This window comes from Ailuropoda melanoleuca, chromosome 6 (genome assembly GCF_002007445.2).
Source record: "Ailuropoda melanoleuca isolate Jingjing chromosome 6, ASM200744v2, whole genome shotgun sequence".
Taxonomy (NCBI): Eukaryota; Metazoa; Chordata; class Mammalia; order Carnivora; family Ursidae; genus Ailuropoda; species Ailuropoda melanoleuca.
Genome location: NC_048223.1, coordinates 65,016,419 through 65,032,108, shown reverse-complemented (window position 1 = coordinate 65,032,108; position 15,690 = coordinate 65,016,419). Strand labels below are relative to the sequence as shown.

At 42.5% G+C, this 15,690-nt stretch overlaps 1 protein-coding gene across 1 annotated transcript in view; it reads left to right on the top strand.

Annotated features, from left to right (window-relative positions):
* The window catches only part of CCDC6 (coiled-coil domain containing 6), a 109,097-nt gene that overhangs the window by 68,670 nt on the left and 24,737 nt on the right, over nt 1-15,690 (top strand). Inside the window, 1 exon segment of the mRNA XM_002915097.4 lies at nt 801-929. Coding sequence (XP_002915143.1) covers nt 801-929 — 129 coding nt within the window.

Sequence of the window (15,690 nt, the reverse complement as noted above, 5' to 3'; positions counted from 1 at the left end):
ACCCCAGCAGTCATATGTCTGATGGATTTCCTTTATTCCCATTTGGTTTTGATGGTTGGAGTACATTTTTTAAAAACTTTTCAATGACACCATAACTTTATCATTTAATTGGATAAATAAGGCCCCCCCCCTTGGTTTTTAGGAAAGATGATGTAGGAGGTGTGATGTATGTTCTCACTGTAGAAAGATAATTAATTGTACTGATTTTTGCCAAAGGATGCTTGTTAGTATATTGAGAAATAGCTTTCAGAATAATTTACTAAGAATGCTGTGTGACTGTGACATCTTTACACACATATAAATCTGATTAAACTAATTCATTTAATAAAAACTGACTGTAAAATTTCTATTTTTAATTTTTATCATGGTATAAAATTTGGAAAGTACCTAAGGGTGTGTGTGTGTGTGTGTGTGTGTGTGTATATGTATGTATTGAAAAGCAAGTTTCCTTCCTTCCTTCATTCCTTAGCCTCCCAATTCCTCCCTGCAGAGGCAATCACTTACATGTTTTAAAAACAGGAATCTGGGCTTTGCATGGTCTGATGGTCAAGTGTCTCTGCCTTGTCATTTTTAGCCTCTTGGCTCAGGCCAGGTGCCTCGGTGTGTGCGCTGTAACTTTGGTTGTAAGTTAGAGGACCCCGGGTGCAGGTTCCTCATGGATGTACACCTGGGTATCGGCAGACGAGGCTCGTAACTTCTGTGATGATACCTCTTACTCAGGGTACCCAGCTTTTGGAGCCCGTGTTTCTCTGGCTTTTGAGTGTCTTGATTTTCACGTCTGTGTTTTTCCCGTTTTCCAGTTGCAGCATGAGAAAGCTGAACTGGAACAGCATCTCGAACAGGAGCAGGAATTCCAGGTCAACAAACTGATGAAGAAAATTAAAAAACTGGAGAATGATACCATTTCTAAGCAGCTTACATTAGAACAGGTAAGAATCTATAGTTCTCTCCGTATACTTTCTTCTCCTTATCAACGTGTTCTTTCAGGCCTTCAGATACCCTGAGGAATGTAAGTGAAAAATATTTTTCAGCTGTTTCTTCCCACAGTGGAGACTTCATTTCTGAAGTCAGCATTGGCAGAGCTGCTTAGCACCTGCTTGCGCTCGCTCGCTTGCTCTCTCTCTCTCACACACTTTCTCTTTCTTTAACTGCAATTAATAAAGTTTCTGGAGAGATGTTGTGATGTACTGATTTATAGGCAGGAAATGTTAGGTTCCTTTTACCGAGGGGAAAACAGTGTGTTTTTAACCACAGGATAGTTTCTGTGAAGGTTCCTGAGACGGTGTTGCTGTGGATCTAAAACTTTTCTTTCAGGGGTTCTTCAGAACAAACAGTTCGTGTTTTTCTTCTTTGAATTATTAGCAATATTATTAGCAATTATTAGCAATATTATTTGAGCCCTATCTTTTCCCAGCTCGATTTGTTGTTACAGATATGGAGTCATAGACTTGGTTGTTTATCCTGGTTCAGCCACTAGCTAGTTGTATGGCCTTGCATTGACTTCATTCACTTCTCTGGGCCCAAGTTTTCCATTTGTAAACAAAGAAGGACAAACTAAAATCAGGAACGGCAACCTTAAGGAAGTACAAAACGTGGAAAATTAGTGTACAGTCCCTTTGTCCATTGCCCTTGGCAGATGTTGGTATTTGAGCCCGGGCCTTGCCTGAGGAGTCCAGACCGGTCTGTATGCTCTTCGACAATAGACACACAGAGCTACGAGCAGCCACCATCAGCCCACCCAAGTCAGTATGTCAGACAGAAGTACTTGCTATCCCTAGCCTAGGTGCTCCCCGATGCTGTTCCCCCAAGCTAGTGTCCTGAGATTTTACTTTCCCTTAGATAAATTATAAGAAGCTGACCGTAGTGTACTGCGATCTAGTTTCCATGTAAAATTCAGTGTATTGATGAAGGCCTTCTCGCTCTTTGTAATTTCAAGCCTGATTGCCAATTCGATGGTTTGGCTAAGCCGTTCATGCAAAGTTGTCCGATTTATCCCAACTTTAGGGTCTTTCTGTGCGTCTCAGTTCATGCTGACTGGTTCTGAAATCACCCCCAGGGCTGCTGTAGTTTTGTTATGATCCCTGAAATGGTGACAGGAATGTCAGTTTTGAGAGGAAGTCACGGTTGGCTTTAATCTGACTTCTGTTTTCCGTGTTATTCTTGAATCTCCCTATATCAAAGGGAGGAATGTCACTGAATTTTCTAAGACTGTGAATAATTGTCCTAAAACATTTCTCTATCCCGTCCAGGTAAAAGAAAAAAAAGTTCTGTTTTCAAAGGTTGGTTATTTTATACACATCCAGAGTAATCTAGACTTAACCATTTGTCTTCGGAATTCAGATGCAATATCTAAATTTAGAAAACGCCTACCACACACAGTTTAAAAACCTTTTATTCCGAAGTTCACCTGTTTAATTCCTAAGATAGGCAATAACCAGTTCCGTTCAAGGTAACGCTTTGAAGGCTCTTGCTTAAGTCCCTGACACACCCAGTACGTGTCACTGGTACTTGCTAATCAAGAGCTAACCAAGTGACCAAGTGAAGTTCTCACAGGGGTGGGTGTTGTGAGAACTTCACTTGGGCGTGGCCTTCATGGTGGTGGCTGTCCGGAATTGAAACAGCTCCTCTCTTGCATTTGTTCAGGAGCTCCTCAGGAGACTTTGGGACTGGGGCTGTGACCCTCAGGGTTTAGATGTGGCCACAAGATGGAGGTAGCGGCCTGGCGTCCGAGAGAGGACCATCTGAACTTAGAGTCCATGGGGGAGGAAGAATGGATTGCTGCACCGTCTTACGACTCTTTGGGGACTTTAGTAACTGAAACCCTTTTATCTGATGTCTAAGGCATATATTCTCACCAAGTCAATGACTCAGTGCACTTTTCAGAGTTATTTCAGACTTCAATAATAAAGAAATGGAGTTCCACAATGGACTATATGCACCGCAAAGCCCTATCCCGGAAATAAACCTCAGATCTGGGATCTCAAGTTCCCATTTTAATTAAGATGGAAAAATTTAACATCATCATGAAACTCCCCCCCCCTTTGTTGTGGGTATGTCCAGGATAATTAAATGTTGGGAATCTTATTCTGTTTTTTGTTTAGCTATAAATAATTTTAGTCCTTTGGGGGAATGTTTTTTTTTTCCTCCAGTAGAAATAAATCTCTTCTGTGCTTCCATGAATGTGAGCTGACCCTCGCTTGTGATTATCCTCCACGTGATACACCCTAGGTCACAGTCTGCACTGCAGGAGATACTCTTTACTCTAGGTCATTATCAAGAGCAAAGGCATGTACTACATTGTGCATTCTAATGATTTGTATGGAGTACATGCCTTTGCTCATCTCTCTGACAATAAGCCTATTTTTTAAACCGTAAGCTACTTGAAGGCAGTTACCGCATGTGTCCTATGGTCTACCACTGCTTTGTTGGAAGAGTTCACGTGTAGATTTGGCCAGGTAACTGGAAGGTAGTCATTTGTGTTTTGGAAGGTGGTACAGTGTAGTCAGTGTTCCGGGCCTGGACACTCTCTGGTTCCTCTGCTTGATACCCTAGGTCACTGTTTTTTTCTGGTGGTGGTGGTAGCAGCTTTATTGAGATAAATTCACATACCATAAAAATCTTCCATTTAAAATGTGCAATTTATTGGTTCTTAGCCTATTCAGAGTTGTGTCACCTTAACCACAATCAATTTTAGAGCATTTTTATCCCTTCAAAAAGAAACCCTGTACCCTTCAGCTGTCACTCTGCGTTTCCCATTCCCCTAAAGCAGCCACCACTCTGCTTTCCTGTCTGCACTTGCCCATTCTGGATACTTCATAAAAATGGGATCATATAGTCTGTCCTCTTTTGCGAATGGCTTCTTTCACTTGGTATGAGGTTTTTATCCATGTTGTAGCGTGTATCAGTACTTGACTCTTTTTCCCCAACTGAATAACATTTCACTGCATGGGCATATCATATTTTGTGTATCCATTCATCATTTGGTGGACATTTGAGTTGTTTCAACCTTTTGGTTATTGTAAATATTCGTGTACAATTTTTTTTTTTTTTTTAAGATTATTTATTTATTTATTTATTTGACAGAGATAGAGACAGCCAGCGAGAGAGGGAACACAAGCAGGGAGAGTGGGAGAGGAAGAAGCAGGCTCATAGCAGAGGAGCCTGATGTGGGGCTCGATCCCATAACGCCGGGATCACGCCCTGAGCCGAAGGCAGACGCTTAACCGCTGTGCCACCCAGGCGCCCCTCGTGTACAATTTTTTTAAAAGATTTTATTTATTTTAGAGAGTGCGCTTGAGTGAGCCTGAGGTGGGGCAGGGGGAGGGGAGAGGGACAGAGAAGGAGAGAATCTCGAGCAGACTCCTCACTGATTGCAGAGCCAACTATGGGGCTTGATCTCACGATCCTGAGGTCATGACCGTAGCCGAAACCAATTGAGCCATGCAGGTCCCCCTCCTGTACAATTTTTCATGTGGATATATGTTTTCATTTTTCTTAGACACATATCTAGGAGTGCATTTGCTGGATTACATGGTAACTCCATGTTTACCTTTTGGGGGAGATTGCTAGACTGTTTATCTTGTTTTTCTTTCTTTAAAGACTTTATTTATTTATTTATTTATTTAAAGAGTGATATTGTGTGAGCTGGGAGGGGAGGGGCAGAGGAGAGGGAGAGAAGCAGACTCCATGCTGAGTCACTGTAGGTCTCAATCTCAAAACCCTGAGACCATGACCCGAGCTGAAACCATGAGTCAGACGCTCAACTGACCGAGCCACCCAGATGCCCCTAGACTGTTTTTCAAAGTGGTTGTACCATATTGATCAAAGCCATCTTGGTAAATGTGAAGTGATATCTCATTGTGGTTTTGTATTTCCCTGATGGCTAAATGATTTTGAGAATCTTTTAGGTGATACTTGGCATTTTTATATCTTTTTTAAAAAATCTATTGCAGATCATTTTATTATTGAATCATAAGAGTTCCTTATATATTCTAGATAAAATCCCCTTATTGGATATATCATTTGCAGCTCAGATGCCAAGAGGCCCTCACTGTAGACTAGGATTAGTCTAGTCAGCATAACTTTAGTGTTGTTACGGGCTGTTTTTTTTTTTTTAACTGGTGGTCACTGCCTGCAAACCCCTTATTTGAAAATTTTTGTTCAAACATGGTCATTGTTAGTCTCTTATTTGGTATTCACATTTTCTTACATGACAGTAAGAACACTTAGAACTTGGAATAGTCTCTTAGTGTCAAGAAATCTTGACCTTGAATGTTTTCTCCCAACCAGGAAGGATTTTTCTGACTTTTCTTACTTCTCTGGAGAAGGATAACTAGTATTAAAAGGCAGGCAGAACTAGCTTATTTATTAAGTGAAGTTCAAGTCAGCAGCTGTGGAAGGCCCTCTGTGCACTTGGCGTAGAAAACTGTGGGAAAGGAGGAGACAGTGGCCATGAGCAGGTTGGGTACTTAGCCATTGTTAGGAAGTACAGCAGGAAAAAGTGGAATGGATTAATGGGGCATCAGTGCCATAATTCAGCTAACACTCGCATCATGAACAGGGTCACCTGCCACATACCAGACGCCCTTCCTCTGTCCTCTAGCTGGCCCAGCGAGTGTGGTCTTCTCTGTTATTTCTGGAATTTGGGGTGTCTTCTTTTATCTGAGATAACGCCAGCTCGCAGAAGCAGACACCCTTGTCTAAAGTTGGATTCAGAATTGGATTCAGAGTTTCATTCATTAGCATCCATTTACAAATGACAGTATCTTAGCATACATAGCATGGGAAAACCCTTCCTTGGGTTTAGGTCTTCCTTCCATCTGAATAACCCATATGACATCAGGCAAGCAATTTGAGCTCTTTTGTGAAACAGACCTGAATACCTCATTTGTAGCTTTGTTGAGAGGATTACTCTTGCATCCTGCCCCTCCTCACACTCCATGCATAGCTGAGGTCTTTCATCCTCCTCTCAGAATTGTTCTAGTGTGGACAAGGGAGAAGTTAACATGGCAACCCAGGACACCGATGTGTTTGTAACTGTACATGTGACAGGGACAAGTTTCCTAAAACAGTGTGTCTTGTGCTTTGCACTGATTTTCTATTGAATTCGTTTTCATTTTTAGCAAAATGTAGGTCACAACGGACTCATTTCACAGTCTAGTAACGGTGCACGACCTGCAGTTGGAAAACCATGCTGTGCTATGCGCCGTGCTCTCCTGCCCTGATCCGCACGGATCCGTTTCTCCAGGCAGGCAGTGGTGTGTGCTGTCAAGTATTTACATAACGATCAGTACTGCTCCCCTAACACTTGCTACACGAACGGCAATTAGCAAATAATTAAACCACGTGTTTCTTCCCTATAAATTTTCTAATAAGTTAAAGGAGGAAAGGCACAATGTTGACCTTACCACCAAGTCCCAGTGACTCACATCTAGCAAGCTGTCCAAAAATTGTAGCTACTTCTGTTAATAATGAAAGTTTCCATCTAATTTCTATGGGACTTTGTCCTGCCCGTTTTCCAGGAAAATGAGCATGCATATTATCTGAGCCTCAAATATCTCACCACCTTCCTTGACCTGTTCTCTTTAATTGATGAATTAATTAGTATGTGCTCACATGTCCTGTGTGACCCAGCCCCTTTGGCTTTCTGTTGCGCCCATGCCACAGTTAGCACATTCGTATGGCACAGAGCCTGTATTCATTCAGTTCAGGTGCCTGCTGTCTGCACAAACTGCTAAGAAAGATGATGTTAGATTCCTGGCCTCATGGAGCCTGGTCTCCTGGTCTGGGAAGGCCAGTGAATCTGTGGACAGTGAGGGAGGGACGCTGTGTGCGTGGCTGTGGTGGAGGGGAGCAGTGACACCCCAGCAGCAGCCATCCCACCCCACCCCACGGGAGATGCCCTGAAGCTCCTTGGCCCCTGGTTTAATTGTTAATTGACACACATGGTTGGATAGATCTAAGTCCAGCCTTGTTGCAGTGGAGCAGGGATGGGAGGAGACGAATGGGAGCGAGGACATGCAGTAAAAAGTAGGTGCAGGCCCCGCATGGAACAGAGATGCTAGAAATGGAACAAAGCTGGTGAAGAAGATGTGAAGTTGAACCCCTCCTCTGTTCCTGGGCGAGGAGAGAGAAGGGTGGCGGTGGTGTGCCTTCATGGTGACTTTGAGGGCATAAGCTTGTCTCGCCTAATGTAGGCCTCCATGCTAATCAGTGCTGGGTACTTACTTTCGGCCACCTGCTACGTCAGGTGACTGCAGAGGCCTGACAAGACCCCAGCTTCAGGAACATTGCAGAGGTGACACCCACTTACCCCGGTGTCTCTCACCCTCTGTGACTGTAGCAAATCACAGGGCTGGGATTTAGAGTCATGTTGACTTCAAGCCTTAGGACAAGATTTAATTTTGGTTTTTTTTTTTGGTTTTTTTTAGTACTTGAAACAAGGAAACATTTAGTATATTTTAAATGCTATTAAGAAGAAAAGAAGATTTTAGGTTTCCAGCTTTCAGAACAGTTGTTCGTAGTTCAGGATACAAGATGGCCTTTCTACCTTACTTGGGAACACGGTAATTCGTTCAGAATACAAACCAGTTTTGCATCTTTGGTTGATCTTTTTAATTGCTGTGGAACAATGTATTTTTAAAGTTCACAGGGAGTGTGGCTCTACTGGGTTTTGTTACAGTTCCATGCTGCCTGCTGCCCTTGCAGGGTCTGTCAGTGAGGACCCTGCCACAGTGGCTCTGGGGGGTCCCTGCTGGCTTCCGTGTGCCATTTGCCCCCAAAGAACAACCATGTGACTGGAGGGTTCACTTTCATTAAGGAGATAAAATTTAGTGACCACTGCATGCTTTGAAATTTGATTTCAAATGCTAATCTCAAATTATGGAAATCTTGGGAGTTTTTAATTAAATGTTTGTATTATAAAAGTGATCCATTGCTGTTTCAAGAAAACTTGGAAAACAGAGACAGAGAAGTATAGAAATGAAAAAAATGAAAAACGAAAATGAAAAATGAAAAAATTACCTAGTCTACAATCCACCCCCCCCAAACAACTGCTATTCATACTTTTTATTTTCCCCCTTTTATTTTCCCCCTTTTATTTTCCCCTTTTCCTCTTTCTTCTTTTTATTTTCCCCCTTTTCCTCTTTCTTCTTCTTTTTTTTTACTATAATTTGCTGCCTGCTTTTAATTTTTTTTTAAAGTAAGACATCCTAACGTATGACATGTACGCAGGCTGCATCGGGGCCCACCAGCCAGACATGCTAATGACAGTAATTCCTGAAGTCTGCTCCGTGGCAATTTGATTGTAGCAAATCTTGAGGATGTTTGGGTTGCTTGAGAAGCTTGGGTACAAGCATCTTACCAACTGCTTATTTGGGAAAGGTAGGGAAAAGCCTCAGAGCATAGCTGAAACAGGAGCGGAATTTTGTGCCTTGGAAGTGGGCAAGCTGGGGGCTATCCTCACACTCAAAGGAAGCTTGAGCAGGCTTTCTTTTCAGCCTATTGGTTTTGTAATCCCCAAGCTGTCGGGTGCCATGAAGCCCGCTGAGAGGTCCGCCCTCCAGAGCTGGGAAGGTATACTCTGAGCTCTGTCAGGGACGCAGATAAGTCAGTCTCTCCGCAGGATGTGGAGGGAAAATCCCTCAGAATTCCTTCGCTAGATCTCCTTTCAGTGAAGTAGAGAAACTCCCCGTGTTCCATCTAGTCAGACTTTATTTTGAAGCATCAGATAACACTTGTCACGTGGATCAGTCGGGGCAGATGATGTTACATAACTGCAGGGGAAAAAATTCAAAATGTGTTTCCTGTGTCAAGAAAGACACCTCATCACAACCCAGCAGGGTGTGTTTCTGGTCATGCCCTGGAAGTAAAGATTTTGCCTGTGAAATTGAAGGCCACTGGTATGCTACAGTAAGGGCACTGAAATCCAGAGATACTGTGCTCAGACTTTGGGTTGCTTGTGATTTTGAAATGCATGAAATCTGTTTCTTTGTGGCCAGAACAATAATTTAGTTGATGGCATAAGAAAGGGCATTCTCCTTAGCTAAACATGCATGGCTAATGAATGAATGGCTAAGTAAATCCAACATCTTTGTGTAAGGAAATGGGGTGGATGTGGTAAAGATTTATCACAGAAACTTCCATTTTGGAGAAAGCCTATCAAGGGAAGGTTCCCTAATGTTATTTCTTAAAGAAGCTCATTTTAGATAATGGACTGGTGGTAGCCGCTGACGTGGTAGTGTCCGCAAAAATCTTTGATAGGACTTCTTTCCCATGGACTTCTCCATAGCACTCTTGATGTAGCAAAAGAATGTACACCCCATTCCACTGATGATATTTATTTGATAAAAGTCCCCTAGAATTATGAACCCACTATGCAGATTTATATACTATTATGCCAATGTTAAGTGATGAAAACTTAAGTCCAGAAACTATATAAATCTCAGGAATTACATGTGGTTTTTTCATAAAAGGCCTTCATTTCTCAACATCACTGAACAAAAAATTTATTGAACTGGTAATTAATGACATAATGTCATTTTCACGTTAATATTGATGGGATATTGATTTGTCCTGAACTTACGTTCACTTCAAGGAACAAGTCTAATTTTTATACACAATCTTTGAGAAAAAATATTCGAAAACTATGGTAAAGAATGTTGACTCTGGTTTATCTGGAAAATTCTGAGAGTATTTCAAATAGCTAACATTTTATCCCCTGAGAGTTTATTGGCTATGTATGTGTAAATTAACATCCTAAATTAATGGATGTACTGTTACATTGTATTGGGAAATTGTCAGTTTTTAAAATTAGATGTCTTTAAACTTTTTGTTAGAAAAATAGTAAATGTTCGATAAAAGAATTGGGTGGGGGCAGGAAAAGGCAAGAAGATAAATTATCACCAATATTCCTTTTACCCAGAGGGCAACCCTAATTATCTTGCTATGTAGTTCTTTATAATTTTTTTACATCTTTTTCCTTTTTTCCTCTATCAGTATATTTCTGATGTACATAGATAAATTTTTCACCTATAATTGTTGACTTCTTGGACTTGAAGGTGAACATCCTTTCTCTCCTTTTCTCTTGTTCCTCATTGACAAACTTGTGTTGGCTCTTTCTATGCTTAGCATTGCATGAGCAGTGGTGATGACCTAGAACTTGGTTTTAATTTTGAAACCAGCTGCAGCTTGGTTAATCAGATAGGTACCTCAAGGGCTCTGTGGTCTATGAACACCTGTCTTAACTCATCTGTAATACAAATTGGCTGTTTGATTGCTTTAAAAATTTTTCTTTTTTTTCCCCAGAAGGCAAGGGTCAGATGTCTTCCAGCCTAGGAGGAGAATTGTCAGGGCTGAGCAAAATTCCACTGATTGCCTGAGCAGACACCTACAGAAGCATCAACTTTTGAACAACTCTGTGTCTGTTGCTTTAATTGGTGAATAAGGCTTTGCCATGGAGCAAGGACTGAGCTGCACTGTACCTAGCTCTTTTCATGTCCGTTGCTCATGATCTATTTTCATAGCCCCCCCTTCCCCCCATGAGTCCTGTTCTTTTCTATGGATATGTAAAGCCCTGATTAATTCACATATATTGGCAAAGTAGGCTGGAATGAGGTTAAGATCTTTTACTGGTCCCACTCTTATAGTAGAAACAAAAACTGTCTTATCCCATTTGGGCTGCTAGAACAACATAGACTGGCTTATAAACAGAAATTTTTTCTCATTTCTCATGGTTCTGGAGGTTGGAATTCTAAGATCCATGTGGCAGTGTGATGGAGTTCTGATGAGGGGGCTCTCCTTCAGTTTGTCCTCCTGTGGGGAGAGCAGACAGCAGCAAGCTGCAAGGTCTCTTGTGACTCTTAGAAAGGACACTCCTGCCACCACAGGGACCCCCGACCTCATGATATCAGTTAAACCTAATTACCTCCCAAAGGCCCCACCTCTAAATACCATCACACTGGGGGTTAGGGCTTCAGCATAGGAATTTCGGGGGGGACACATTCAACCATTGTAAAAATGTTCATTTTTCTGTCTGTAATTTAGTCATTTTCTCAATATTGTGCTTTTACTTCCCCAGGTATTCTGTATCTCCATGGTAACCACTTTGAACATCTAATGGTGTTACATAACAAATTGATAGGAAATTGGGCTAAACTATTTTTTTTAAAAGATTTTATTTATTTATTCGACAGAGATAGAGACAGCCAGAGAGAGAGGGAACACAACCAGGGGGAGTGAGAGAGGAAGAAGCAGGCCCACAGCGGAGGAACCTGATGTGGGACTCGATCCCACAATGCCAGGATCACGCCCTGAGCTGAAGGCAGACGCTCAACCGCTGTGCCACCCAGGCGCCCCTGGGCTAAACTATTGATAGCCTTCAGATACTACCTAACCTGGAAGGTTTTGGGGGGTTGTCATGTTAATCCCTAGCACCTATTTATTTTCTTAGGATTTATCTCTTTCTCTTAGGAAAAAAAATCTAGCCACCTAAGAGTTTGGTTAATGTAGGTCTTAGAGGACTCTGTGATTTCTTTTTTAAACATTGGGTACTGTCCTTAACATCATCACCATCTAAGTGCCCTCTACTGTGTGTTGTAACAAACTTTGTGTCTGTGTCCTGTTTTTACGGTAGCCCTTATTACATGGGCTTTTCCCTCTCTTTTATTATCTTGGATTAGTTTTAAGGGGTTGCCTGCCAAAATTTGTTTTTTTAAGCCATAGGTTTGGGGTTCAAAATATATTTTCCCATAGAAGTGGAGCATCTGGGTGGCTCAGTCGTTAAGCGTCCAACCCTTGATTTCGTCTCAAGTCATGATCTCAGGGTCCTGGGATCAAGCCCTGCTTTGGGCTCTGCACTCAACTGGGAGTCTGCTTGAGGATTTTCTCTCTTTCTCCCTCTCCCTCTGCCTCTCCCCTGCACTCATAGGCACTCTCTCAGATAAGTAAGTCTTAAAAAAAAAATATATATATATATATATATATATACATAATACACACACACACAACCCATGGAAACAGTGATAATATGGTTAGACTAAAACTTTTCAATGTAGATTGAAGAAATTCACTAAAACCTTCCAAAATTCTATAGTTGAGCACAGTGGTGAGGCTGAAGCTCTCATCAGGTTTTTGGCCAACCATTTCTTTCCCACACCTCTGCCTCCAGCCCAGGGTCCCAGTTCTCTTATATAATTTGTTTATTTATTTATTTTCTAATTGTTTAAAAAAGATTTTATTTATTTATTTGACAGAGAGATAGCCAATGAGAGGGGGAACATAAGTAGGGGGAGTGGGAGAGAAAGAAGCAGGCACCCAGTGGAGGAGTCTGACGCGGGACTCGATCCCAGAACGCCGGAATCACGCCCTGAGCTGAAGGCAGACGCTTAACGACTGAGCCACCCAGGCGTCCCCCCAGTTCTCTTTAAATGGGAAGATGCTACAGGCAGAAAGAAGTGTGGTGGTGCTGGGAGCCATCTCTCAGCTACCCCCCACCTTTGGTTTTCTTGGTGATGGGTCAGTATCTGCCCACTGAGAAGATAGAGCTGGGAGGGGCTGTGAAGTCAAATGAACCAGCTAGATTTTTATGCACTAAGTTTATCTACTGAAGTTCCTGTATTTATTTTGGGAACATAATAAGAACTCCTGGTCTGACATTAATTAACTTGCAATGGGAAGGAGAGCTACTGAAGAGAAGAAAAAAAGAATTTGGCAGTCCATTGAACTGACTTAATTATGAAGCAGTCTTTCAAATGAATACTATACAAGTCAGTGATATCCGTTGGTGCTGGGCGCTCGCAGAATAATCTGTCAGAAGGGACTTGGGTCTAGGGCTCCTGCAGGGCTCGGTTGAATGTCCAGCTTGAGCCCCAAGTTGGGCTCTGCAGTCAGTGTGGAGTCTGCTTGTCCTCTCTCACCCGCTCTGCCCCTCCACCAGCGGGCTTGTGTGTGCATGCGTGTTCTCTCTCAAATAAATAAATAAGGTCTTTAGTGGTGGTGGGGGAAGGGGCCTGGGTTCGCCTGAGAATTTGATGTTGGCGATAGGTGTGTGGGGTGCCTGTTGCACGAACACTGAATGAGAAGAGCTATCAGATATTGTTAGGAAGGAGATGGGGAGAGGATGACAGAGAGAGACCAGCATAACGAAAGCAGTGTGTCACTGGGCTGAAGTTTCCATTGCCAAGAATTTCTGACTTACTGCTCTGTAAACTCAACATAAACTGTCAGATTTGAGGATTGTCTGATATCAGGACAATGTAAGCATGGAAAATACTTCTGTTTGAGTCTGCAGAGCTGGTGTGTGTGCTTTAGCTCTAAATATAGAGGTTGTGGAATTAGATGGGCAAGCGATGGAGGGGCAACTCGGATAAAGAACTCAAGGGGGAATTAATCATAGTCATAATCATAATGTCATTTCCTCCAGCTTCTTTGCCCTTTAGTGTCAATGAGAACTCCTTGATGATGCAGAAAAGTTGAGATTTTTAATTTTTTAAGTATTTATTTATGTTTAGAAAAATTGAGACTTTCGGGATGCCTGGGTGGCTCAGTTGGTTAAGTGGCTGCCTTCGGCTCAGGCTCCCTGCTCAGCGGGGAGCCTGCTTCTCTCTGCCTGCTGCTCCCCCTGCTTTTGCGCTGTCTCTGTCGGACAAATAAATAAATAAATAAATAAAATCTTTAAAAAAAATTTAAAAAAAAGAAAAATTGAGATTTTTAAGACTGAAAAAATAAGACAGGAAACTCCACTCTTTCTAAGGACTCTAGGGCACTGCCAGCCTGCGGAATGAAACCCCCACGTCTGAGCCGCTGGGCTGGGGCTCCTGTGCTGTCGGCCTCACGGGAATAGGTTAGCAGAGCGTTGGTCCAGCAGTGGTTCACTGAAGTGGGCAGTGAATTGATAGCGTGTAGCTCTACCAATAGGTGCCACAAAGAACCTGGGATTCACGTGCATTTTCAGCCCATTTCTCCTGCTCTCTTACCTGTTTGGCATTGTCTCTGACTCCCTAAGCCACCCCCTGCTCTGCTGCTCCTAAGAATTGTTGGCTCACAAACCACAGCATAATTTACCAATACCCTGCTTTTTCCGCAAGATCCGTGTACTTGCTGGTTGGAGGGGACCCAGCTCTTTGGCCACCATGGTGATAGCATTCCCATCTTGGTGGTATCGCTTTGCCAGAGTCACACCATCTTCCAGACCAGTTTCCCCTCAGCTCTAAAATGAAAGGGTGGGCTTAGATGGTTCTCTTGCTGCTTTACACTCTAAGGATATCGGCCTCCGCTAGCTCAGACTGAAGACAGCTGCCTTCCTAAGGCTGACCGAGAAGGACAGAGTGGCTAGTCCTGGAGGGCACTGCACAAGTCAGGGAGGCCAGGCTGCTCATTCAGTAGATGAGGACCTGCTCATAGCCACGTGCCTTGTAAGGTACACATGGGTAGAGACAGCTTTGTCTTGATTTTTGCTTTCCAGAGTTATTGATTAGCATTATGCATGATTACCCTAAAATCAAAAGCAATTGGGTATAAGTTTACTAGGCATGCCTACTGTGAAATGATGCCTTGCTTGAATTTTTAACTTGCCTGCCAAGTACTCTCTGTAATGCTTTTAGTTAAACAGGGGAGCAGGATCCTTAAAGGGTAAATGCCTTGGAATTTTGTTTCTTTAAAAAAATGTCTGTGAATTGCACTTCAAAGCATTGCGCAGAGCATCCCACAGTTTACTAGGAGCTCTGAGAGCTGTTCCAGAGTTTCTCCTCCTTGCTGCAGGTAGGAAGTGTCTGACATTCCAAAGAGCATTTGCGTGGTAGCAATGCTCCCAGCTTCCCCGCACAGAATGCTTCCCACTTGTTCTGAATCCCCACCACCCTCCCCACCCCCATGCAGGGAAAGTATTTCCAAGCTGTGTTTTCATTTGACCATGTGATCTTGGCTTATTCACTGTTAATAAGGTCTGCTTTGGTTGCTTTAAAAGACGACAGTTTATACATAGTACTGGTCTCATCTTACTGTATCTGCAGGGATCTTTTTTTTTTTTCTTTTTAAGATTTATTTATCTTAGAGAGAGCAGGGGGAATGGCAGATGGAGAGGGAGACAAGCAGACTCCCCACTGAACAGGGAACCCAATGAAGGGCTCGATTCCAGGACCCTGAGATCATGACCTGAGCTAAAATCAAGAGCTGGCCGCTTAACTGACTGAGTCACCCAGGCGCCCCTATACAGGGATCTTTGATCAGTGAGGAGCTTGCTACTAAGGAAATCTTTGTAGCTGTGCCATCAAAAATAATTTGTTGACTCAGTGATTGAAAAGGTGAGTTGCTATTATAAGAGACAGCATAGAAGCGGTACCGTAACCTTTCTCTCTTTAAAAAAAAAATTCTATTAAAGTTATTTAATATCTCAGACACATAGAGAAGTACAAAGAATGATATAACACATTCCCTCTGCACGTTGCTGTGAAATTGATCATTGAACTTTCTGTCCCTCCTGCCAGCCCTCTTTTTCTTCATATGTCTTTCACTCTCCACCAAAGTGTAAAATTTATTTCATTTACTGTCTTGACCCCACTAAAATGTCAGTGTCACGAGGGCAGAAAATTCTGACTTTTTGGTTCCCTGCTATACCCCTATTAGCCAGTGGCTGGCATTGTTCACAGTATTTGCATATGGCCCAATATTGATTGATTAAGTGAGTTTTCCTTC